General features: G+C 39.2%; 1 protein-coding gene across 1 annotated transcript; it reads left to right on the forward strand.

The window, feature by feature from the left end:
• The first annotated feature begins 1498 nt into the window (after positions 1-1498).
• On the forward strand, positions 1499-26319 carry LOC100368757 (uncharacterized). Its single transcript, XM_002740941.4, has 3 exons — positions 1499-1645; positions 19979-20059; positions 22058-26319. The coding sequence occupies exons 1-3, from the start codon at positions 1583-1585 to the stop codon at positions 23498-23500; spliced, it is 1587 nt and encodes a 528-aa protein (XP_002740987.1). The 5' UTR covers positions 1499-1582; the 3' UTR covers positions 23501-26319.
• Positions 26320-26633: the final 314 nt, after the last annotated feature.

Genomic DNA, 26633 nt, shown 5'->3' on the forward strand with positions numbered 1-26633 from the left:
TGCGTGCTGGCATATGTTCTGTAGAGGAGCTCGATGCGCCGCGGGCATGTTCTTACTACATGTATTGTGTTTGGCCTCAGTTGGGTAATAGAGGTTTACTGTAACAGCTGTATGTACAACAATCACACCACTGACCGTATAAACCGATTAACGTGCACCGTAGATTTCTCAATTCCTTAATCGCTTTTTTTCTAATCATGACGAGTACCAAAATAGAATGATATAACATGGAAGAAATTTTGGCTACAAGAAAAAACACATAATATAGCGACCAAAAATATGTAAGTATTATGTATATCAGAATCGGTGTAACGTTGTCTAACACTATAAATCCAATACATGAATACTATTTATAAATAAATAAATAAATAAATAAATAAATAAATAAATAAATAAATAAATAAATAAATAAATAAATAAATAAATAAATAAATAAATAAATAAATAAATAAATAAATAAATAAATAAATAAATAATAGACTTGTTTCAGACATTTTTATAATATTTATGTTTTCCATAACAGTAGTTATCTGTATAATTGAATTTATTTTAAATATTGTTTTATAAAACGTCTGTCTGTGATTACCGTGTGACCGTGACGATAAACAAATTTTGAAAATTCTCAAACCCCCAAATCATTTTTTTTTCAGAGCGTTACTTGAACACCCCAGCGACCCCAGTCTATAATATAGTTTCGTATCGAAGGTGCGATTTCTCGAGGGTCAATTTCTGCAATAAGCACATCCCAGGGTGCCAATTCTGGAAGGTGCTATCAAGCGTCATCTGAAAGAAATCTTGTTCTTACTTAACCCTAACCGTTCGAAAAACAAACTATAAAATCAAGTGCGGATACTTTCTACCTCGTTATGTTATTATGTAGCTTAGTTATACTGCACAATGTATATCGTCTTCCGCTTCCACTATCCGAGGTCATGATTGAATCACGATGTACCGCAGCCATGTACTGACATGTATCCCTTGCACCAGGCATTTGTACGTCGTCGTCGTCAATTTTATCATCAGTAAGTGCAAGGGAACACCTTAAAAATTAAAACGGCACATCTTTGCTGTATAAGCAATGCATTGTGTTTGTTCTTATGTCGCGAAAACACAAATACACAGGCTGGTTTCTTGTAGTTAAACGCCCCCAGCGTCGGTCTACAGTCTCAACAATGACCTTTGCTAACCCGAGACTATTGTATTTATTTGGAGGGGTGTGTATACTATCACTTTGTTAAATAACAACTCTACGCTGTCTAGTTATTATTAGACAGTATACGAATCATTTTAATGTAATTCAGAAAAAAGAAGTAAATAATAACGTATATTATTTTGTGTGTATTCATTTGAAAAAAGGAAACACCACATTAGCAAGTTAGACGGTTATAGAAATGGTATATTCCATAATTTAGCAGTGACGTCATCTTCGGGCGTATTCGGCAGTTCGACATCAGTTTCGGTAGCGCCATCCCATAATATTTTCTCGTATCTGGATAACTGGGAAGTGCCGTAATGCCTGACAGAGTGAGAGGACGCACGAGTATCAAACATCGGCACAAATTGACCGACAAATTACGGTCAAATGCCACCGACCCCACAACAGATCAAGGAACAGCTGCTGAAAGCAATAGATAAGGATGCCAACGTAAGGATATCTAACAAATTTATTACTTCTTTGTCCATTTTTTGCAAAGAATAATTTGAAGGATATTTTCTAGATCGGGTTGGCGCAGTGGCTACCATATGAGGTAACTCATTCGCCTGAAAGTTGCTTCCCCAATCAAAAAAACGCGCGATAAATTAATTGATAGCCGCATAATTAGGTTCCAGAAGCCTTTATGTGACGTGTCAACCACAACTGTCTGTTTCCGATATTGCTAAATTGTTCAATTTCATGAATATCGGGAGCGTTGACGGGGGCCTTGTAGAAGTCAGCCATTTTGAATTTGCATAGATTTGTATGAAGTGTCAGTGTATACTATGCAGGCGTTGAATGGAGATAGGCTGTAGCGCTATGCGTAGTTCTGGGCCTAGGGTAAGACCTGCTTTCTGTATCGTCGTACAACTTTACAAGACTGCTATTCTTGCTCGATGACATGTGCAAGTTTCGATTTTACCGACAAATCGTTATTTTTTCTTTATATTAATGTTTAAATTCTATAATATTCCGAAAAACCCTAACCCTACAGTATGTACCTTAGCAATATTCATTATTCGCGTGCAGTTGCAGTGCGAGGGTTGTGTACGTTATTGACCAACAAAATAGTTGTCACATGTACAACCTGTACTTTTTAAGTGAATATTAATTTTAAAAAAGTATTTCTATACTAATATTCTGCAATGGAATATTTCAAAAATAGGCACCTGTTGTGAGGATGCTGAAATTTAGTTTTTTTTTGTTGGTGTTTGGGATAATTGTAGATAGCCAATCAATTTCCAGTGCACATCAAAATTGACAATTGTTTTGGCAATGTTCTACCCTAGCAAATTATATCAGGTAATTTGTATAAAAGTTCATCTGTTATTTTAATTTTATGGTAATTAGCTCTATTTTTTAACCAACATTTGATTCCACATCAAATTTGTGTTTGAAATGCGCATGTGTGTATGGTGACACACTGTTGTCAGCTGGTCAACTGAATTTCCAGTTAGACCAGATAGTCACTTTTGAATCTTAATTGTGTGGATGAACAGTTTCAAGATTTATTTCTCGACCATTTCTATTTAATTTATGCTTATAAGGATAATTGTCCAATACACATATCAATCTGAAATCATCCCATACTCTGGTTCAAATTGAAATCCTTCTTGGGATTGAACTACACAAAAGACTTCAATCTTGGTCAGTGTGCCACAGACTCACATGAGAAAGTCGAGGCTTCTCACCATGATTTATTAACAAACAATGTGAATTTTGGAAACTGCTGTCAAAACCTGCTTGTGCAATGCTAGGTCTGGCAGGTTGATTACAACATATGATGTATTTGGGACTTGTGCTTACTTATTGTGACTATTCGCTAAGAGCTTATTGCCAAACGAGTATAAAACTCAATACTTCGGGAATTCCCGAAAGCATTCTGGTAACATAACGCAATGCGGAAGTGAATTATCAATGTCAAAATACTATTTGTTGGAATTGATTTTGATGTAAAAACTGCATGAATTATTTTTTTACAACTGGTTGTTGGGTATTTTTAGGTAACTGAATATGGAATGAGCTCTTTCATGGTTAACGGGTCATTGTACGCATGGCCGTAATCTGCTCATATTCAGTGGTTACCACTGAAAAGTAAAGTCAATGATCAAAGACCAAATTTTGTGATTAGACAGTCAAATTTGAGGCATTTTAGATTGTAGCGTTCTCCCCAGAAAATTGTCAGAGATGTGCATATTAATTTGCATACTAATTAACTTGATGTATTTTTTAAATAAACAAGATTTACTGTATACAGTGAAACACATTTATTTAATTAAAATGGGGTACATTACCAAAAATATATTAGTTAATACTGTTAATTGGTTACAATTATGTACAAATCGTATCTGCAGTTTTGAAGAAAAAATGATAACTATGAAATCATCATTAAAATCGCACATGTGCTGGTAATTTGCATACCACCATGTAAACAGTAAAACAACATGGCTGTCACTGGTAGCATATTGGTTGTCGCATCAGAGTCATGATCGTTAGACCAAAGTTCAAATCCTACCGTAGGCTGAACCAAAAGGGTCGACCCCTACCCTGGGTGAGTGTGCCACAGACTCGATGGGAAGGCCAATTCCACTGGCCGAGATTCATTCACTAACGAATGCGACTTTGGGGGAACCTTGGTTAAGGTCTGCAGGTGCTTGTGTTTTACCAGACCTGGTTTACGCCAGGATAGCGCATTACAAATTGCCATTTGACAGAGAGATGGCCACACAGCCCTGTCATGTAGTCCCAAACATGAATATGACTTCTGTGGCAAATTACACTAGGTGTCGTCACTAGCACTTGCAATTTGCACATACAAAAAAAAAGTCGAGAGAGACAACAGTGACACTCAATGCTCGGAACTGTCGCCTGGCACAAAAAATATTAAAAAAAACAAAAAAAAACATGGCTGCTGTTGTGAACTATCAATCTCAGTTGTAGTCTGTTATTTATTTTCCAGCTCAAAATAGAGGTTAATATGTAGTAGACATAACAGGTATGTTATAGTTAGGCTTGATATTTTCATATAAGAATTGTCCTGAACTATAGTAAACCATATATTTTATGAAATCTCTTATCTCACACTTCCTGAAATTCTGGGCAATTTTGGATAGAATTTAATGGCTACATGACTGCTAAGTAAACAAACAGAAATGTTATTTTTAAAAAAACAAGTACTGTGTGAAACTGGAAATAGTTAGATGAGTAACAAACATCGTAATGTTAACCACAGGGTGTCCCATCCAATCGGGTGACAAGATTTTTGTCCAGCGAGATGCGTTTATTTCATGAGACCAGCTTGAAATGTTGGACCACGGTCACTGATTATTGTTAGGATAAAACGCTCTCACCCACATGTTTGACACTTTCGGTAGAACAGCCCATGCAAAATTCAAGCCAATGCGATACCCAGGGAACGCAGCGTACTCGATAATGTAATTCACTAATTAATCCATTTTCATTTGGCAGAAACAACAAATAACCTTTCCACTGAACAAACTGGCCAATATTTTAAGTTTGCGACGTCGTTTGAGAAAAATGTTACACTCGGGCGAAGGGTATACTTCTATTTTATAGATTGTGAGGTTCAAGTTACAAAGTGATCAAGCGTATCGTCGATATTCAACGTAAAACTGGCTCCAAAGCACTGGCGAGACTCGTTCATCGAGATAGCGTTGTACAGTTACAAAAGATAAATTACGTAATACTTTGCGCATACAAAGGTTGTTTATTGACTGGACATAAGTGAGAGATTATGGTTACTTCCTTAGTAAAAGGGAACCGCACGACTGGGGTTATTGTGGCAGCTACTGCAATTTTTAATGTAGGCCAACTGTGATCAGTGATTCGCTATTTAAAATGTAGACATCGGTCAGTCTCAGCCACCCCATCATCGTCACCACGTGAGGATAATTTCCTTTCTGATGCACTTCTTGGCACTTTTTCTAGTTCTTCAATTCTGAGCTACATGTAGATAAATGTTGCACCGTCACAGCAGTATCATCGGAGTCGGAACTTCCCGAACCGCGATCGATGTTTTTTTTTTTTTTGAGACGAAGTTTTGCTTCTTCGGACATTAGAGTCATATTCTTCCTCTTTTTTTTCCTTCCTTCTCTCAATTTCTAATAATAATTCTGATAACAATTTTAAGGAGCGCTAATTTTGTTATGTGTCACACACGGTAACGATCACAGAGACAGGGCGTGTGTGCGTTGTTTCCTTTGCTAAGTAGGCCAACTTATGCAAATTAGATCAATATTTATTGTTTGCGCTCAAAGCCGATTTTCCTGAAATCAAAGAGAGCGGTCTGCTGTTAGTGTTCTCCCCAGGCTCAGAGGCAAGCATGGCGGTCTAATTTGCATGCTAATTTGCATACTAATTTGCATATTTTTCAGGATTCACTCTCACAAAAACAAACATACAAGACAGTATTAAAATGTATGAGAGACTTTATTTAAATTACATAATACTTTACATAATATACCATAATTTGACAAGATCGTCATTTAATGTGAACTGTTCCATAAAACTTAGTCTAAACTAATCCTTCTGACTTTGTTGTGCTCCAAACATTGGCTGCCTTACTGTAGTTAAACTCGATCATCATAGACTTGCACGGGACTTTATTCCATAAAGAAGATCCACTCTTTGCAATCATGTTGTGCTTTGAGCATTAACTGCACAACATTCCTAGTGGGAAAAAATGATAAATAATAAAAAAACAACAATAAGGATTGAGGTTCAAATAAATGTAAACATAACGATTGAATTGTGCCACGATCGGGAACCCAGTGCCGTATGGATAGCATTTCGTCTGCAAAACATGTTGTTTACATGTTGGTTTTGTCAGGTCAACGACAAGGAGACTCGGGAATTTCGAGGGAAAAAAACATGAGGTCACTATTCAATTAAAATTAAAACGTAACGATAGAATTATGTATACAAATCGGGATTCCATCGATCATAGCGCGTGATGATAGCAGCTGTCGTTCGCAAGACGTTGACAGGCCGCCATCTTGGAAATGCCTACACAGGTCAACATGTGACCGGAAGATTACAAAATTCGATTTTTTTTTGCTTGGACAAATTATAACATACGCGTACCCATTAATCTATGAAGATGACAGTAACGAGTGATGTTTTTTTTTTCATGTCGTGTCTATACCAGCCTCGTGTCTAAGATGTTGATTGAAATCGGTGTAGGCCTACCATGTTCGGTGTTCTTACGATCGGCAAAACATACACACACTGGCATTTTATTTCTAAAAATACGAAATCTTACCTGAACAATTGACCTTAACCAGGGAAATGTCTTTTTCCACGACTCATCAAAACCAGCCTCACGCCGTTTCCGTGTTTCTACACGCTTCCGTTTCTGTGCTGTGCTAGCGGTGATTGTACGTTTTAGCCGGGCGGCATCACCTTTTTTTCCTTTACATGTTTTGTCAGATAGCATCTCGGTGTTTGCAACTTGAGTGACGATTTGTTCCCCATTGACAGCGTCTGTACTTCACACGTATTTAACAATGGGACTGTTTAATTTGTCCCGGCAAGTTCAAACCGCCGTGGCGTAGACGGTGATAATTTATGCAGTGCTACGTGTGAGCGGGTCAAATGGACGTAAACAATGCATCCTATTAGCATGGCGGTGAAGTTGTAAGCATGGCGGTCCGAGCCCAAGCGTGGCGGCCGGGTCGCCAAGCATGGCGGTGCCGCCATGCTTTGTTCTATGTGGGAAGAACACTGTGTTATAAACGCATATCCTAACTTTTTTTGTTAAAAATGTCTTTTTGGGGTGTACTGGTTACTATTTTGAGTGGGAAACACATCCATTCACTACGTTCAATTACCCACCATAGACTCCGGTCAGTCAAAATGACTATTTTGAACTGTAGGCATTAATCGGCGATTCTGCCGGTGACTGAGAGATAGAATCCAGGTCAGGGGAAGCCCCATGACCTCAAGATTCTTTTACCCCTTACGTCACGAACCCACGTGACCGAGGCCACCTGGCAGCGCCACCGGTAGCCGTCCATCACTATGATTTACTCTCCGCCTCGAGTGAAGATAAAATCTAGCGAGCTCTGCTGGATCGCCTGCTTTTTCCTGTCCGGATTTATAGCTTGGGTTGTTGCCGCTGCACGGCATCCGACATTGTAGCTGGTAGGATAAGTTTTCCTTGTCATTTTTACCCTCGTTTCGTTTTCCCCTTTGTGTGTAGTATTTTTCACAACAAAGAAATTAAAATCCGGCGCCACTACGTAACCAGTTGGTTTTCATGGCGGCACCTTTTACAACTGTAATTCGTTTTCCATCATGCATGTCGTCTTTTATTTTCAATGTATTTAGCAATATATCGAGGTAATGACAGCACCAAGGCTCGCTGCCTTTTTCTTTCCGGTCTCCTTGTGTTTCGAGCCGACCGTCCAGTGGTTATATTCAGAATTTACCAGCATAGAACCTGCATCCGAGATACTTTGTCATAGCTACGTGCGGGTTTTGGGGTTTTTGCGTGAAAGCGTGTTTTTTTCACTGGAGTTCTGAGGCCTGAGATTTTCTTTCAGAGCCATCAAAATCGCTGACACTGACTGCAAGGTTGTGCGTCCAGTAAACAAAGTGAGTTGCGTGTTTTGCATGAGTGGAAAGTCCTCGCGCTCGGCTACCGGTACTTCATGTACCGGGACGACAAGTAAGAGGCCTGACTGCGGAGATACCAATATTTTTCTCGGTCTCCCCCGCTGATCGGAGAGCATTCTCAGTCTGTTTTTTCAGGCGGTGTTTTACCCGATTCTACCAGCTCCAGCGAGGCTGTGCCCCTGGAAGCTTTCTTCCTATGGGGCCCATTGCGGGTCTCTTTGTGGACCCTTCCTCGCACAGCGCCGGGTTTGCCTCAGAGTTGAGGGCTTTGGTTGAAGGACTGTCGGGGCAATTGCGTCCCTGGCAGGCCGGGTAGATCAGCCGCAGTCGGAGCGAGCTGTCTCCACTGTGTCCCCTCGGTGGGCAAGCAGGAAGAGACACGAAAGCATGTTTGCATTCAAACACGTCTCTTCCAGGGGACCCTCGTTCCCAGGCACAACTCTCCCACTATTTTGGGGGGTGGCCGTGGCTCAGGCTAATTGAATCGGTCCTTCTCTGGATCCTCGGGCACTGAATGCCAACGGGGTGCTGGCAGCCAAGTCTCCGATCTCGGGGCAGGGCTTTCAGGGCAGGGCACACATTGACCCCCTTACTTTCAGCCAGCTAGGGTTCGTCACGCGGTAACGGTACAACGGTAACGAATTTTTCCTTGTGGGTTTTGCCTACTTTTTTACCGACCCACGGGCGTCCCCAGAGGGAACCGACCCTGTCATGAGATGCACAGTCAAACATGATCCCTCTCACATATTTAAAGTGAAAGGAGATGCAGTTCGCTCGCGTCGGATACAGCTGGTACTCCGGGCGGTCCGTCAGAGTCTTCCATCTGTATGACTCGGTGAGCCACGCTTTTGGGGGTGAGGCGGAGTATCATCGATCCCAGTGATACTAAAACGACCACCTTAGGTTGCTTCAACGCTTATTGATGGGCGGCGTTGGTCAGCCGCGGAGGATGTAATGCTTTAAGGCCCCCGCGTGGGGATAACATTAGGCAACACTTCCCACTGGACCAAACGCTACCCGGTCGGTGTGGTTTCGGGATCAGACCCCATAGCGTGGGATGAGACCAAAACGCCCCCAACCGGATTCCAGGGCTCCTCCCCCAGACCCCGGTACCACGAATTTGGCAAACCGGGCAAAGGGAGATAGCCGCGTTCCATGGGTGTCTTTGCCAATTGAAGACTATCCATCCAGCCCTGAGGGCAGAGTTGCTTGAGCACATTATTATGCATGACCAGCACTCTGGAGACCTTGGAGGCAGAACGCACCAGCCTCCTAGACCAGGCGACATTTTTACTGGTGGGCCACCGCACATCTACATGCGACACCCCCTAGTGTCGCCTGGCTCTCTTGGCCAGGGCCACTACCGTGCTACGAGACGCGGCCTTAGGTGCATGTGTTTTCGACGATAAGCTGAGCCGGGGTACGTCCCCCACCTCAGTGACCCAGACTGGACATTCTCCACCCTCTTTGTTCAGAGAATGGTGGGTACAGTCTCGGTGCTTCGGAGAGCAATGAACCAGAGGGTTCAGATTGAATCCCCTAGCCAGTTTGTCCTGCCATGGGCAAACGGAGGGCACCACCAAGCACAGAAAACACAACGCCCTAGGGCGTCCTCCGCTAGCCGGAGTCAGCCAGGAGGCAAGCGCTTATACCCTTCCATGGGAGGGGAGGGTAGTGGCGCGCCCCTAGGGAGGTAAGAGCCAGGTGGTGGCTCCTCACCCTCCCTGGGTGGATGTCTACCCGGCAGCAGGGGAGGCATGTTTGACGCTCACCTCTGGCGACAGGCACGTGTTCGGTGAATGGCCAGGTCACAACTTTGTGACTACTTCAGGTCTTGGGGAACTCACCTCATGGGGGAAGGGAGTACACCCACCCCCACCCCCCTCGCAACTGGCGAACACATGGCCACATATCCCTGTCGTACACAGATTGTGCCGGTGTAGTCCGGTTTGGAGACGGCGGGTGACCGATCCCTGGACCTTTCCAGGTGGTGACATTCGTTTACGGGACACCGCTGAAATCTCCATTTCCCCCCGTCAGTGTCTCCCCTGTTGGGCACTGCCAGGGGACTCCTGCAAGGCAGAAGCAATCAGACAGGAAGTAGCAGTTTGCTGGGAAAAGACTCCATACACAGGGTACATCAGCCGGAACTAAGGCCAGGCTTCTACCCAAATGTGTTCGTAGTACCAAATCTACAAGTGGCAGGCGTCCAGTTTTGGACCTAGACAGACTGAATCAGTACATGCTCCTCGATCGGTTCCACATGGAGACACCATTCAGGGTTCTTCTCTCCATCCACCGTTTTGACTGGCTAGCCCCGCTAGATTTAAGCGGGGCCTACCTGCACGTACCAATGCACCCAGCGAGTTGCCATCTCCTTCGAATCGCCCAGCTTGGCCAAGTATTCGAATTTCGGGTGCTTAGTTAGCGTTCCCTCGGTGTCCCTCAGTGAACTAATACGGATCATCGAAATGATGACCTCGGTTTGAAGGGTCGTTCCCCAGGCCGCACTACGCAGCCGCCCGGTATAACGCTGGTTATAACGCCAAGCTCTCCTATGGATAGATAGGCGGGTTTCGATCTCGGACCAAGTGAAGGAACCCCTGCCCTGGTGGTCGTCACTGGCCAACATCGGACAGGGGAGCACGTTGGGCCCGCTCGCCGCAGGTATGACTCTGGTAACAGATACCTCCCCCTAGGGTTGGGGAGCGCATCTATTGGGCCAACAAGCCCAAGGATATGGTCCCCGCATTAGTTTCGGGACTACCATATCAACCGGCTCGAAGTGAGAGCAGTGTACTTAGCACTACCACGCTTTCTACCCGTAGTTCGAGACCACGGAGTCCTACTCCGCACAGGCAATGCAGCGGTGGTCTGCTTTAAGAAGGAGGGGGGGGACGCATTCCCCATCGTTGTCAGTCCTGGCGGAGCAAAATCCTCCTTTGGTGCCTGGAACACTATGTGGAGCTAACCGCACACCACCTTCCAGGGGTGAGGAACAGTCTGGCGACGCCCTTTCAGGGTTGCTCCATCTCCAGAACACGGAGTAGCGGATACCCCAGTGGGTAGCCTCTAGGCTGTTTCGACCGTGGCACGGTCCAAGGTTGGACCGTTTTGCCGCACCCCGGAACGCCAAGCTGCCGACGTACATAACACTCCTGCTGACTCCAGGAGCCTGGGCCAGGGTCGCTTTGTGGACCCACTTAGTTGTGTACGCCTTTCCTCCCTTCCCGCTAGTTCACCGGGCACCGGAGAAAACTTCGACAGGTGCACACCCGCATATTATCATGGGTTGCACCCAATTGGCCAAGCAAGGTCTAGTTTCCACTTATGTTGGAAATGCTAGTCGAAGCGCCAGCAGTGCTTCCGGACTTACCGGACCTGCCGTCCCAACCAGACGCGCACTACCAATGAGCCCAGCAGGTATCACTTACACGCATAGAGGCTCTCAGTAGACCCGCACATACGAAAGCCTTATCTGAGCGGGCTGCCAACGTCCTGGCCAGGGCGAACAGGGATTCCACCTTCGCGGCCTACATTTCTAGGCTGCAAGCATACACTGATTGGTGTAGCGGAAGGGAGATTGATCCATACCATCCCTCTATTGGCCAGGTAGCAGGCTCCTTCGTCCACCCGTTTGACAAAGTGGGTTTGTCCTACGCAGCGAGCGTTTGTTACAGGTCGGTCTTGTCCCCCACCACTCAGAACGTACGGGAACAAGACTAGCTGATTGTCCTATTATTAGGTGACTATTTACTGCTTTCCAATACCCCATACAAGGGAGCCGCCCAACTGGGACCCGTCGGCTGTGTTGTCTGCTCTAAGCAGACCGCCCTTTGAGCCTCTCCAATCAGCACCACTCAAATTTTTGATGTGGAAAATAGTCTTCCTACTGGCCCTCGCCTCAGGTAGGCGCAGGTCAGAGCTAGGCGCGCACTGTCCTTCGCGGACGGTTGTGCCGCTTTTATGGACGATCAAGTTGTACTAAAGACACGAATTGGGTTTTTCGCCAAGAACCAAATCCCAGGACACGATCCTCAACCGATCGTCATCCCCCGGCTGACAAATACTGTCAGTCCGGAGGATCAGTAGGAATTGCTTCTCTGCCCGGTCCGAGCGCTGAGTTGCTACGAGAACCGTACCAGGTTTTCTAGACGGGGAGCCAAACACATGTTTTTGTGTTACGGCTCTGGCAAACAGGATCTATTGAGCAGGGTCTCTTCAGGTTAGGCCCCGTCGTAGCGGGTCAGGCCTTGTTTGCTGACCCAGCCCGAACGACTGCAGGGGCTTCTGCGCATAGGCGATAAGTCAGTCTCGGCATTTTTGCGGGCAGATTGTCTGTTCCACTAGCACTTCCTAGAAGCTCCCAGGTTTCGCTTCTGTCGACCTACGCCCTCATGCGAACTGTTTCGGTCCTACTTCAAGCTTATCACCCCCAAATTCAGCTTGGGTCTAGCTTTCTCGGGCACACCGAACCCTGTCACCACAGCAGCATTGGCTTCTTGCTTTGGGGACAGCACAGGCAAGGTAAGACACCACCCTTCTTGGGTCTTAATTTAGGTTTTTTGGGTTTGTTTTCATCCCGGACTGGGGGAAAGTCTTTCATCATTCTCCTTTTTTTTTTTTTTTTTTTTTCTTCTGTTTGCTCGGAAAAACCTGCCACCTATTGGTGTCTGACTCTGCCTACAGTTCAAAATAGTCATTTTGACTGACTGGAGTCTATGGTGGGTAATTGAACGTGGTGAATTTAGGCGAGGGTTCTCCTCGTCTATTCACATAGTTCATACCCACCATAGACTCCGGGTCCCCCCCAACCTCCCCACTCTTTCCGTCGCGTTGGTCTAAGTCCTCGAGGCGGAGAGAAAGGAACCAGAGTGATGGACGGCTACCGGTGGCGCTGCCAGGTGGCCTTGCTGATTAATGCCTACAGTTCAAAATAGTCATTTTGACTGACCGGAGTCTATGGGGTGGGTATGAACTATGTGAATAGGCGGGTTCGGAGAACCCTCGCCTAAATTGCATGCAAATGCCACCAAAATAGACAATAAACAAAAAATGTATAAAATAGTTACTGTTATGTCTACTACATGTACATCCTTAATTGTGCTTGCTTAACATTTAAACTGTATCCCTGACTTGATCAGTAAAGTAAATAGCTGATTAGGAAAATGTGTCACTGGTTTTACCGATAAACTTCTTTCGTTGTGTCTAGTCTTCCCCAATGTCATTGATGTAGTAATTTCACTTTTACTTCAAAGCTAATTTAAAAGTGATGATAAATTCATTGATAGTGAACTATGTTTTTTCAATAATTCAAATCAAGTGCGTTATGTTTATCTGCTTTTTACTTTTCAACGCAACATAATCCAAGCTTCACACTTCCATTCAGTCTGCTAGCAAGTGCCAATTCTGTTTAGTGTTATGTTTAACATGTTAATTAATGAACACCGGAAATTGTAAATATGCATAGCAGATTCACAATAAAACTTGAAAGATTAGATTCCATTCCAGGTGGGATTTCTTAAGCATTGGGGTCAACCAATCAGCGTTGCAGGTCAGCTTTCAGAGTAGCGGCCCGCTATGCTAAAGCGCTTTGGGGAGAACACTGGATGAAATGGGTGCTTAGCCGAACGTGAACCAGAAAACAAAAATGTCCCAAAAGTACAATATTTGTAAATAACTGTCTGATATATTCAAGAAAGTTATCTAAAACATCATTTTGATTCAAGAAAATCAATGCATTGTGTGCCTCACTGTATGGCACATTTCTCAATGTATCTTCATGTGATATCATTTTCATTATTAGAGGAAGTGTTTCTTTAACCTTGATCTGGTGCTTGTACCAATTAAAGTATTCTCTTATCAAATTTCAATATGAATTGTTTGGTTGGCTTGAAAAGTGGCTAAACAAATTGGTAGTTGGATTGGTAGTAAAAAAAATGTGTAGTATGTTAACCCATTTAAACACCAATGTTACCTTTTGTCACCAGCAATTACCAGCAATATTTGAAAGCGAACTGTTTAGTCAAAACCCAAGCAGTTGGCCAATTCACTAATGAGTTTGCAAATTACTTTTAAGACTTGATGTAGAGGAAACTAGTGTGTTACATTGCCATGATAATGCAGGATTTCTTGAGAAGGTCTTGAAAATGCCTGAAATCGTAACCGTTAAATATGTACTGTCAGCAAAATCTTCTTTGTAGCCTTTGACATTATAAGTAATGTGTGTACTTTAATAAATGTAACAGCAACAGTATTCACAGGATATCTTCCTTGCTAATATTTGAACTCAACATCTCTTGTTATTTTGTGGATTTATGATATGATAGTTTTCAACATTTTTTTAGTGTCAAGTCATCAAATCCAACACAAGATTATCAATGAGAGGATCAAAGATGAACTACATGACAAAATTAATATTTAGTGTGAAGCATTTTTCTTTGAAATTAGTCTGGGATGTATATCATGCAAGACAGACAAATTTTTAGCAGTGAACTTTGAACATCAAACATAGTATGTTTCCTTGGTTAGTTGCATTTAGCACGCTCCTGAAGCAAAATTCAAACAGCCATGCATGACAGGATTTATTGTAGTGAAAACAAACAAATAACTCGGTCGATAAATGGTGCTATATAATGTGCGTCAGATACTAATTAGTTATAACTGGCAAACGCTGTAACTTTCAAATTTGATTTTTGGCCAAGTTACTCAGAATTAAAAGGGCTTTTAACTTTTCATAACTTAAAATATGAAAAATCTATTGTTGTGATCTTGAAGGGGTCTGCAAGGCCAGAAATTTCAATATTGCTAAATTATTCACAGCACTTCGAAATTTGAAACCAATTGTTCTGAATATTCACTGCATAATAACTTTTTTACTCCTGGCTACATTAGTGTTTTGAAATCAATATATTGAATTCTTACTCAAAAGCACAATTTCTTTTTTACTATTTTGATGATCTTTGTTAGTTTGTTGCTAAAACAAGTCTTACCCTGGCCCATAAATATTTATGTGAAATTTCAATCTTTCATTTTATGTTGGTCAAATTCTGAGTCTGATATTGTATCATCTTCCTAGATGGCATAATACAAAATATGACATGGTCATTATGCAAACGACATTTGTTGTAAACAAAAACACACCATTTGTCTAATGGAGGCAACTTCTGCCTTTGCCATTTGTATTTTGATCCTTAGAGTTACTAGTGAGAATGTATACAAGAACCAATGATGACCTGTTCATTTCAAATATATTCAGTGTTGCCCCTAAAATACTTTTTTATTTTGGCTGAACAACAACACTCGAGATGCGGTGTATTCTGCTGTACTTGCGGCCGCAGGATACACTGCATCACTTCTGAAAATAACTTCCATACGCAACGAAAGCCACGGGGAGGGTGTGGGGTTCTGTCATATTATTACATAGCTTGCAACAGTGCAACTGGAGGTTAAGTCCAAGTCCTGCCACTACTTGTATATAATTACTTGGCAAGGCATGATGACATCACATCTACAGAACAATGAGCGATCCATTGCAAGCCATGTAAGTGTAGCTTTGAAAATAACCCACATAACTTTGTCTACTGAGCGTTCTACTTGAAATTCTTGGCTGGCAAGTTTGATGTCTGGGTTTCCACCAAGTATTCTCACCACGGTCTCTTACAATACAATGTTTTTCATAGCTAATTTACCATGTTGTTTTAGCCACTTCTTTAACAGAAAAAAGATAACATTAGCCAGTGAACAATTTTGCTTTAAATTATTTGAATGACTAGCGTGAATTGCAAGCTGCCAACCAATGAGAAAGCAGCATTTGATCAGACGTGTGTAAAATTCTTTTTCCAGGCACGGACTTGATGTCCTTTTTAGCTCCGCTGTCTACTTTGTTGAGTGATAAGAGTGATTGTCCGGTGCCCTCTGTGTCATCTGTTCATTTCATGATGATATCCTTAATTCTCTAATTTTAATGAATATTTTTGTCATTGTTGGTAAAAAGTGATATTTCCAACTTCTTGTTGAAAACCGAAAGGCCGATTACCGGTACTTTGATATTATACATATAGGCACCTCAGGTGGACCTCTCTCAGGTTTGTTCATTTCATAATGATATGTTCAATTCTCTAATTTTAATGAATATTTTTGGTAAAAAGGGATATTTTTGACTTCTTGTTGAAAACCGAAAGGCCGATTACCGGTACTTTGATATTATACATATAGGCACCTCAGGTGGACCTCTCTCAGGTTTGTTCATTTCATAATGATATGTTCAATTCTCTAATTTTAATGAATATTTTTGGTAAAAAGGGATATTTTTGACTTCTTGTTGAAAACCGAAAGGCCGATTACCGGTACTTTGATATTATACATATAGGCACCTCAGGTGGACCTCTCTCAGGTTTGTTCATTTCATAATGATATGTTCAATTCTCTAATTTTAATGAATATTTTTGGTAAAAAGGGATATTTTTGACTTCTTGTTGAAAACCGAAAAGCCGATTACCGGTACTTTGATATTATACATATAGGCACCTCAGGTGGACCTCTCTCAGGTTTGTTCATTTCATAATGATATGTTCAATTCTCTAATTTTAATGAATATTTTTGGTAAAAAGGGATATTTTTGACTTCTTGTTGAAAACCGAAAGGCCGATTACCGGTACTTTGATATTATACATATAGGCACCTCAGGTGGACCTCTCTCAGGTTTGTTCATTTCATAATGATATGTTCAATTCTCTAATTTTAATGAATATTTTTGGTAAAAAAGGATATTTTTGACTTCTTGTTGAAAACCGCGAATCAGATTGCTTCGATGGACCTCTCTCAGATTTGTTTATTTCGTAATATGTTCAATTCGCTTTTTCTCTCTTTTGTCATTTTACTGAATATTTTTGTCATTTTGGTAAAAAGTGACATTTTTGACTTCTTGTTGAAAGCTGCAAGTTTGATGGCTTATACATATTGGTACCTCATGTGAACCGGTCTCAGATTTGTTATTTTGTGATATTTTCAATTTTCTAATTGAAATGTGAATTGCTAACAGCAGAGCTATCTCAGCTGAGAGGCTGCTTGTTTGAAAGTGTTCAGGTTCTATAACATCATTGCATATCATGATAATTAACAGAAATGAATACGCCTCGGAACAGAACAGTCATGGTAACAGTCGGACCAAGATTTAATTGAAAAAATAGAAGTGAAATATCTATGTTGAAGTACGATCTGTTGGAATTGATTTCGGCGAATATTCGGCATGTTTTTTTCAAAAAACTGGTAACTAGCAATTTTTGACTGGTAAACTGAATATGGCATGAAATATTTACCGCATTTTACTTTTATTGACAGGTCGTAGTTTACGCACGGTTACAACAGATTCATGGCGGTCGATATCCAAGCTGTATCATATAAAAACGATTACCAGTACTCGTTAAGCAATGATCAAAGACAAAGTTTTAAATTAGTGGCATTTTGAAAGGGGTGGGCAAAATTGCGCAAAAGTGAAGGATTGGCGCTTGACAGGGCATGGGCGCTAATGCGGTCCAGTACGGTACTCTCTTCAGAGCTTTTAACACATAAGGAAATATGCAAGAAAAATGGTAAAAAATTATTGATTCATAGATTTGTTGGCGAGTTTTTAGCATCTTGAGGTATCAGACACCAAAATCGCACAAGATTTCTTTCCGATGATTGAAAGATGGGCTCATCAAAAAATCATTATTTGAATATTTTTGCAATTCTGGTGACCATGATTGGTTTGTGCATATCATTACTCTTGATCTTTAATCTGTTTACAGTACAAATTTTCATAATTTATTTGAATGATATTCAAACACTATGTAATTCCTTAGGCTAGTTGTTTAGTGAAGGCATGAAGCAGCATTGCTTTATGAGATTTATTGTAGTCAAGACAATAATAACTTGGTCAATAAATGGCGATATGTTCCAGGTTAGTAACAAAAAATATGGTAAAGCAATGTATGCTATTTATGACAAAATTTCATGAAAGTCACTTTCACTCGTATTGTACTACATCAGGGAAATTTTCACTGCAAAAATTAATCTCTCGTTAAATTAAAGCATTTCACAGTAGATTGCGAATGCTGTAACTTTTATATTACTTTTGCCTCAATTTACTCAAAAGGCTTTTCAACCAAATGTTGCTGAAAATGTAACTTTGAATTCCTTTACAAATGAAAGCCATTTTACAGATTTAAATCAGCTGTTTTGTCTTGGTCATTGATGAAATTAACATAATTAATTGGTAATTTACAAGTAATTCGCGACTGGCAAAGATTCAGCAGAAGCTCAGAATGGTAAATGAGGACATTTGATAAAAGACATTCCAAATCTGCTTACAAGTCTTCTTTTTTTTAAAGTAAAACATTAAGAAATTAAAAAAAACAAAGAATCTCTGAAAATAGCAAAAGTGGGAAATAATGGAATGATCACACAAAAAATGTCTCGTATCCTCAGCGGCATAGACCAGGTTTCTAATGAGGGACTATTTTGTGTAACTAGGACCTATTTTTGGAATAACCAGATTAAACCAATCATAAACTACCATATTTGCATAATAAGCAGATGACATTTATCAGAAAGAAAACTATAGTTTGCTTCATTATATTTTTGTTTGGACTTTTGTTTTAAGTCATAGGGTTACTGTATCATTGAGTTGGCATTGGAAAGAATAGGTTATATAAAACTTGGTGACTAACTGCAATGGCTTTGTTGCCTTGGTTAGCTGGAAGATGCGTACACATGTTCAGTTGTGCTGCAAATCTGGACGATTGACTCCATAGTCTTAGTCAGATGTTCAGGAAAATCTTTATTGGTGACGAGAGGAACCATTATATCATATACACTTTTGGAAATGCACTTTTGTTGATATGTCTGGTTATAAAGTTCTCTGAAGTAAATTAGGTTCTAATTAGAAAACCATTAAATTGGTCTAAAATAAAATAACTCGCATTATTCACATTATTCTCTGTCTGGGTATACCTGCATAATTAATGGAATGTCTTAGTGGATGTTGATACAAAGTTATAAACTATTATGCCCCAAATGTGATATGTAGTTTGTACTGTTCTATTTTTGTAATTTGTGTTAAACTGCTTTCTCAGTAGGGCTGTGGAACCATTGTGGTCAAGTTTTTGGAGCAAGTAGTGATAACAAATATGTAACTCGGGCCAAAGTAAAAATAATTTACAATGCTGTCAAGTATGGGATCAGATTTTTACTATAGAACCATCGAGAGTATTTTGTGTCCAATGTCATTTAATATATATAATTAGCTTTGATAGGGCAAATATTACATAGTTTGCAGTGGATTTACACAACGCAAGGTGAATTTATGAGTCTCCACTTTGTTACAATTTTAAATTTAATATTGAATTCTAATTTTGAGAAATGCGTTGTTAGATTTGAGTTTTTAGTTGTTGTATAGCATGTTGTAAATTTTAATTTGACTTACAAACTTACAATTAAATTTAAGTTGATTTAACCGGATTCAATTCAATTAAACTGTAATTAAATTTTGATGTTATAAAGTTCAGGGGTTGACATAGGCAGTTGTTCTGTTGTCCCGGACAACCACTTTTTGTCATGGGTCAACCAAATATGTAAACTAAATTGCCTATTTGGGAAAATAAACACAGAATTCAGGCTATTAACATATACTGATATTATTGCAAAAAAATTGGAGCAAGCTGCTAGGTTTGATAAATATTGTATATTCAGACTATTCATTGATAAAGTGTACATTGCCCAAAACTTTAGAATATATTGAATTAATTACTGAGGACTATGATTACTTTCAACCATTTTCAACTGTAAAATCATATATTTCCACAATTTTGATTTTTTGAACAATATATTCATGGTGTTTTAATTTCATGAATTTGTCAAGGAAATGAGTTTTATTGTTTTACATGTTCACATAGATTTAATTTAGCAGATTTTATTTACCAGAGAAAATGGAAGTATGTAAAAAGTGAAGCCTTGCTTGTAGGCTAGTTTGGCGTCCTACACTGTATTAAAAATACACATAATTTTTCAGTTCCTCAACAATTTTTGTAATGACTCACTGACATGCAGCTCATCTTGATCTTGCCCGTAAATTGTAAAAAAAATTGTATATTTTGCCATTATTAGGTGGTTGATATGGCTGGAGTGGTGGAGGTAGTCTCCGTATTGGAATCAGCACCTGCATCCATAACCAAAGAGGCCTTAGAGGTGAGAACAATTCAAATAATGGTATAACTGTATAACAATGTTGTCTTCGTTTATTCCATCATATTTCCTGTCCCAGTGAGTTTGTAATTTTCTAGCATGGTGGTGTTATTATGCTTGGTCATATTCTGTAAATTGCTTTATTTTCACAAGACCGATTTTCATGAGCCTGTAACAATTTGTACATATTGTTCCAGTGACAATTTTAAAGCAAAATTTTCTTCTTAAAAACGCAATTCAAACATCAAATCACAAAAAATTCTAGCAGTGAAAGTCGAAAGTTTTAATAGTATATGCTGGTATGAGACAAAAACTTGCGGCCATGACACTAAATCGTATTAGTTGAAGGCTTTATATTTGGCCATCAAATGCTTACCTCAATGATACCATTTTTTATTTCAATGAAATTTATTATAAAATTTCCGATCAAACCTTGCAAGCATTTAGATTCTGTATTTCAGATACCAATAACAACAAAATGTTATCAATATTTTGCCATGCAAAATGAATCTTGCAGTCTTAGAGATAAGGGACCTATCTAAAAGTATTCATTTTTTTTAATGCTAATTTCAGAGTTCAACTGAATTGGAGACTATGTGCTTGTTTTAAAATTTATATTTAAATTTGGTTTACATTTATAAATGTGTAAATTCATGTAGACAAAACAATACATCATGAATATGCGAAATTAATATAATATACTTTATCAAGTCATAATGAGACTCGCGCATGTTGTTTTGGTTGCTTATAAGAATAGTCTTTGCAGTTTCTGTGTGTGTGTGTGTGTGTGTGTGTGTGTGTGTGTGTGTGTGTGTGTGTGTGTGTGTGTGTGTATGCATGTATGTTTATTCCACTGATATCTCAAGAACCATACATCAGTTTTTGATGAAACTTGGTGCATAGATGCTCTGGACCAATGCGCAGATTTGATTAGGTTTCGGTAAAATTCCATACATATTAATTACAAAATTTGCACGATAATTAGCTCATTTTTAGCTGTTTCATGACTGTTCCACTGATATCTAAATTATTTTTGATTAGTTTTTGGTAAAAATTACCTAATTACTAATTACCTAATTGGCATAATGATTAGTCAATTTTCGGTTTTTCCACTGATATCTTAAATACTAATCATCACATTTCAATGAAACTTGGTACATAGATGTCATAAGAGACTGCACAGATCTGATAGTTTTTAGGGTAATATTATAATATTAATTACCTAATTTGCATGATTAATTTTCAGCTTTTGATGTTTCAAGTAGTAAGCATTACATTTCAATGAATTGAGAATGAATGCAGAGTGATTGTTTTGGGATAAATATTTGTGCATATTAATCACCTTATTTGCATAATTACTTAATTTTCAGCTTTTCCAAAGTACTAATCATCACATTTCAAAGAAACTTGGTACATAGATCCTTTAGGACTATCCAGAGACCTGATTAGTTTTAGGGTAAATAATTGTGCATATTAATTACCTAATTTGCATAACTAATACTCAAGTACTACATTGTAATCATCACATTTCAATGAAACTTTGTACATGGATGCTGTAGGACAATAGACAGACCTGCATAATTGTGGGTTAAAATCTGTACATAATAATTCCCTAATTAGCATAATAATTCATAACTGTTTTTTGGTTCCAATCACATTTCAATAAAACTTGGTACATAAATGATCTGTTACATTGTGCAGACCTCATTAGTTTTACACTCAAGTCTGTTCATATGAATTTTCTGATTTGCATAATTAGTTTTCAGCTTTTCCATCACAATCTCAATCAAGTACAAGTAATTTTGAATTATATTTATTGTGTCTCCAATACTCTCAGCACATGGGAGTTCTTTCTAAGCTTTCTTTGATTTAAAGCAGGTCATCTCTTGGGGTCATAACAGCTTGGATGCCTTCACATGTGAATATTATTTTCAGTTCAACTGCTTTCAGTTTCAACATTCTGACTAGTCACATGTATTTATTGATATTGTATATCTGCAGGAGACCCGACTCGGAAAATTGGTAAATGACATCCGTAAAAAATCTACCAATGATGATTTATCTAAGAGGTGTCGGCGACTCCTCAGACAGTGGCAGAAATTATGCATTCCACAGCAAGCTAATGCAAATAAATTGCCGAGGAGTGCCAGCTCTTCCTCTCTTAACGGCAGTAACATCAGTTCTTCTAAAACCGAAGGCAATAAACAACCTGATGTGAGATCGTCGACAAGTCAGGCTTTAGCGAAAACAAATTCAGCTAATAGAAGGAAGCGGCGAGCTGATGAGTTTGGTGAAAGCTCTCATGGAGCTGCATCTGCAAAACGGTTTGCTGAAGGTCTACATAAATCAGCAAGTGCTGTTGATTTTGTTAATGGACTTCCAAGTGATTACAAAGATGCTGCTGGGAACTTTTCAAGAAATGTAACAAAGTCTAAACCAGGAACTCCCAATCTATCAAGTGCTAGGTTGAAACCGGGAACACCAAATTTGCCTAGTGCTAGGTTGAAACCGGGAACACCAAATTTGCCTAGTGCTAGGTTAAAACCGGGAACACCAAATTTGCCTAGTGCTAGGTTAAAACCGGGAACACCAAATTTACCTAGTGCTAGGTTAAATCCGGGAACACCAAATTTGCCTAGTACAAGGTTAAAACCAGGAACTCCAAATTTGCCAAGTGTGAGGTTGAAACCTGGGACACCTAACGTTCCTAGTGCAAGAACAAAGCCTGGGTCTCAGAATTTTCAAATTGATAAATCCAAATCTAGTCCAGTAGTAACAGATTTACCAGGATCAAAGCCAGGGACTCCAGTCATACCAAGTACAAAAAGTGGTTCACCAAAATCTAGGAAAGAACTCTCTCCTAGACTACCACATGCTAAATTGGGTGCTGTGACAACCACCCCATCAAAAACTTCTCAAATCATCAAGTCCCAATCAGCCCCTGTGCTTAGCTCACAATTAGTTGAAAATGAACAATCGCATGTATTTAGTGCTGTTGCCAGTATTGCAGACGAAAGCTCAGAGAGCAAAGATGTAGTATTACCAAGTCATGCCAGTGAATCAAGTCCAACAATTAATGTTGATCAGCCCACAAGTGAAACATTACACATACATTCTGCTTCTGAGGGTTTAGTGCTTGAGAAAAGTATTAAAAAAAGTCTTGAAATTTATTCAGAGACGAGAAATATTCCAGAAACACTTGAGAATGAGGATGATGTCGAAAGGGATAAAGTTCTGGAAGAGGTGACACAAGAAGAAGAGGAAGAACTGCCACGGAAACCAGCAACTGAAGCAGAAATTGACAAATTACATTCTGAGCATTGGGAAGGTGTGAATGGTTGCCATGACAGCAAGGGAGAATGGCACAGTTGGAATGAGTGTATGGTCATAAACACTTGTGAGGAAAATTCTATACACATACTGCCTTATGTTGTATTAGACTGAATGTTGTGTGTATTGTACTATAATTTGCTTGCCTTTTGCAGTCTGCCACACAGTGTCTCGATTTTCTCTTCTGTCTTCTGTGCGTTTTCATACTTTTTGCCAGTGTTCATTACAGATTGCCAGTAATCATTTCTTTGTATTGATAACTTTAATACAAAAAAAATTACCATGGGGTTTTGTAACCCTGTGGATCATTCTCATTGCATGAACAGTTATATTCTTTAATATTATAGAGAAGCGACTGTCTGTGCTTCGTAGAGAGTAAGCATTATGTATATGCTTTGTTCTGAAATAAGATTGTCGCAGGTGACAACTATTCAGCAATTGTTTTACCCGAAAGAGGATTTAGTACGACTGCTGAATTATATTTTTTTGTTCAATAATTTGTTTACACAATATTTTGTACTATGTCCAACACGCCATGTTTACTTACCAACATTAGAAAAAGAAAGCAGGATATAGTTGATCAATCTTGTGCTCTTGCTAGAAGTCAATGCAATATACAGTAACTGTTATGGAAGCTATATAATGTTCTGTCATTCTGTCTTGGCCCTCACCCCACCCCACCCCACCCATATTGTATCTTAAAACAAAGTTGAGCACTTGTTGAGAATTAACATGATTCATCCCACCTGAGTTTTAACAGAAATAATTCCCAGAGAGGCGCATTTTGAATGCAGTTTCAAAATTTTCTGCATAATTCCAGCTTCAAGTGTCTGTTGATCTGTATTCTTTTGGCTGCAATTTACTGGGTTTTTTTGCAAAATAACACAATAACCACTTTGCAGAAGCTGTTTTTTATGCCTAGATTTGTCTGAATTAGGTTTTTGTACTTCTGTAGTGTCTTTCCATGTAATAGTACTAAATTGGACGATCATATTGAGCAGTGTTTTTTTTCGACCTGCACGAGATATGGCTACCTCGATAGGGGTATTTTATGGTTAGATGAAAGGAACTGAAGACTTATCGTGTAGAGTTGGAAATTTAAAACATACTGATTTCTATTTATAGATGTAATAAATATTTTTCTTCATATACATTTCTATTGATAAACAATTATAGACAATTTAGGCCAAATTGTTATAGTACACTACTTTAGGTACATGGTGCCTAATGTATACATCAAGCAAGTGAATTAATCTATTACTGAGCTTAGCCTCTTTGGAGTTGCCTGTTGGTTAGATTTGAATAACTTGGCATCCAATTTGAGAAATCCTGCATAATGTGTACAAATAGATTTAGTGCTATTTTTTGGTTTATATTTGTTCACAATTTCATTCATATAACTGATGTGGACCTTTCAAAGCTTCACTGTATTTGCGCTATTAGCTCTCTTAAACCAAAAATTGAATTTATTGCAAGCTTGATTGTTGAAATTACTGGTTTTTGTCTTTTGACACACAACTGAAATTTGCATTGCTACTAATAGAGCAAATACAGTAATAATTTACAATTAACTTCAGATCTGAATATTTTGGTGGTTGTACCCACCAAATGTTTTTATTATTATTATTATTACTGTTTTATTTCAATTTTCAAAAAGAACACGCATTTTTCTTTTTATCTTGGGGGCTTGTGTTGAATGCAGTGTTATTGCCGGGGAAAATAGCGTTGCTAATTTGCTAACAATAGAATATGTTAATCGCCTCTATTTACATGTGTCTATATTGTTTATGCAAAATAACTAATGTAAAATGTATATTTTGTTTGATAGTACCCTCTGAGTACCACTTATTGTGTGTGCCACTAATAGTAAAGTACAAGTGGAGAAGTCAATTGGGAAGGGAAAGCATCACACGACTTGATGACTGGCCATATTTATCAAGTGACAACATTTTATTTTCGTACAATGACCACAAATGTCTTAGTTGTTTTGGACATTGCGATACAAGTCTTAGCATATTGGCATTTATAAGTATGATTAATTACAGTATTTTCTGATGACCCCCCACCTAAAAATACAAGTTAACAAATGAAACCGACTTTGATGATTTGCTAACCAACCCCCAATCGCCGTCTATGCATTTCACGTGTTAAAGCAATTAGAAAAACAAAATGCAATATTTAAATTCTTTTTTTTAAATCAGCTGCTTGTTTGTAATTTTACAAAGCTTTTCTATTCTTTGTGCAAAAAGACTTCATAATATTTGTAATTTCACTTGACCATCCATTTAAAATGTGCTGAAGTCAAGTAATGTGACAGCGAAATGCAAAAAAAAACTATAGGATTGAGGTTTCAGTTATTCAATATCTTACCTGTACTTCAGTTTATATTATTTTTTTGTTCGAAGTGCATTCTGAACAGTTAATTTTTTTTTTGTTCCAAGTTTCTACTGTAAGCAGTACATAGTATCTGTTGATTCTTGCAGCTTTTTGCGAAGCAGCTGAATGCAGATTTTTTTTTTTTTTTTTCAAAGCTGCTATTGATGTTGTAAAGATCTTGCAGTCTCCTCAGTGTCCCATTTTTTCGAGGATATGAAATAATTCATAACTAATATTTTGAAAAGCTTAATGCATGTTGTTTGGGGTACCACCATTACAAGTTGGTAAAATTCATGTGCCAACAGTGAAGAGCATTTACATCAGGAGACGAGCTTTTTTTTTGTATATTTAACCACTCTATATATCCCGCTTTCTCGGCTGTGTGGCAGATACTGCAACTTGAATATTGTATTTATTTCTCTCCCAGTTGAGACCTTTTTGTACAGAGAATGAGACTGTTCTACTGCTTTCAATATTGTTGACAGCAATGGCTGTTTGATATACAAAATGTAAATACTTGTGTCAAATTAAAGAAAACAGTCTGAACAGAATTAAAATGGTTGGTGTACTAGTCGTGTTTCTAGTTTAATATCTAAGTGTCCGTTGATGCTGTATTTGTGCTTTTAGAAGCTTATCCCCCGATGAAGGTGTATCGTATTTGCTATATACCGGTAATCCAAAAATCACATTGGCTGTATACTGAATCGTAGATGTATTTTGCAGGGTTGTCTCCATTTCGCGTAAATTTTTGTTTCTAATGGAGCAAATATGTACATGCCAAATCTAGCTTTTTGATAAAATGATTCAGTTTGTGTTAAGTGGACTTAAAAGGTGCATTGCAAATTTGCGAGGCAAGATCCTCTGAACTAAA

This window comes from Saccoglossus kowalevskii, chromosome 9, assembly GCF_978046115.1.
Source record: "Saccoglossus kowalevskii chromosome 9, keSacKowa6.1, whole genome shotgun sequence".
In the NCBI taxonomy this organism is placed as follows: domain Eukaryota; kingdom Metazoa; phylum Hemichordata; class Enteropneusta; family Harrimaniidae; genus Saccoglossus; species Saccoglossus kowalevskii.

Bases quoted from the DNA above. Each gene is read 5' to 3' on its own strand.
- LOC100368757 (XM_002740941.4), top strand. From the start codon at position 1,583: ATGCCACCGACCCCACAACAGATCAAGGAACAGCTGCTGAAAGCAATA. The intron at 1,646-19,978 runs GTAAGGATATCT...TGCCATTATTAG, and splicing joins CAATAGATAAGGATGCCAAC to GTGGTTGATATGGCTGGAGT. The intron at 20,060-22,057 runs GTGAGAACAATT...GTATATCTGCAG, and splicing joins TAACCAAAGAGGCCTTAGAG to GAGACCCGACTCGGAAAATT.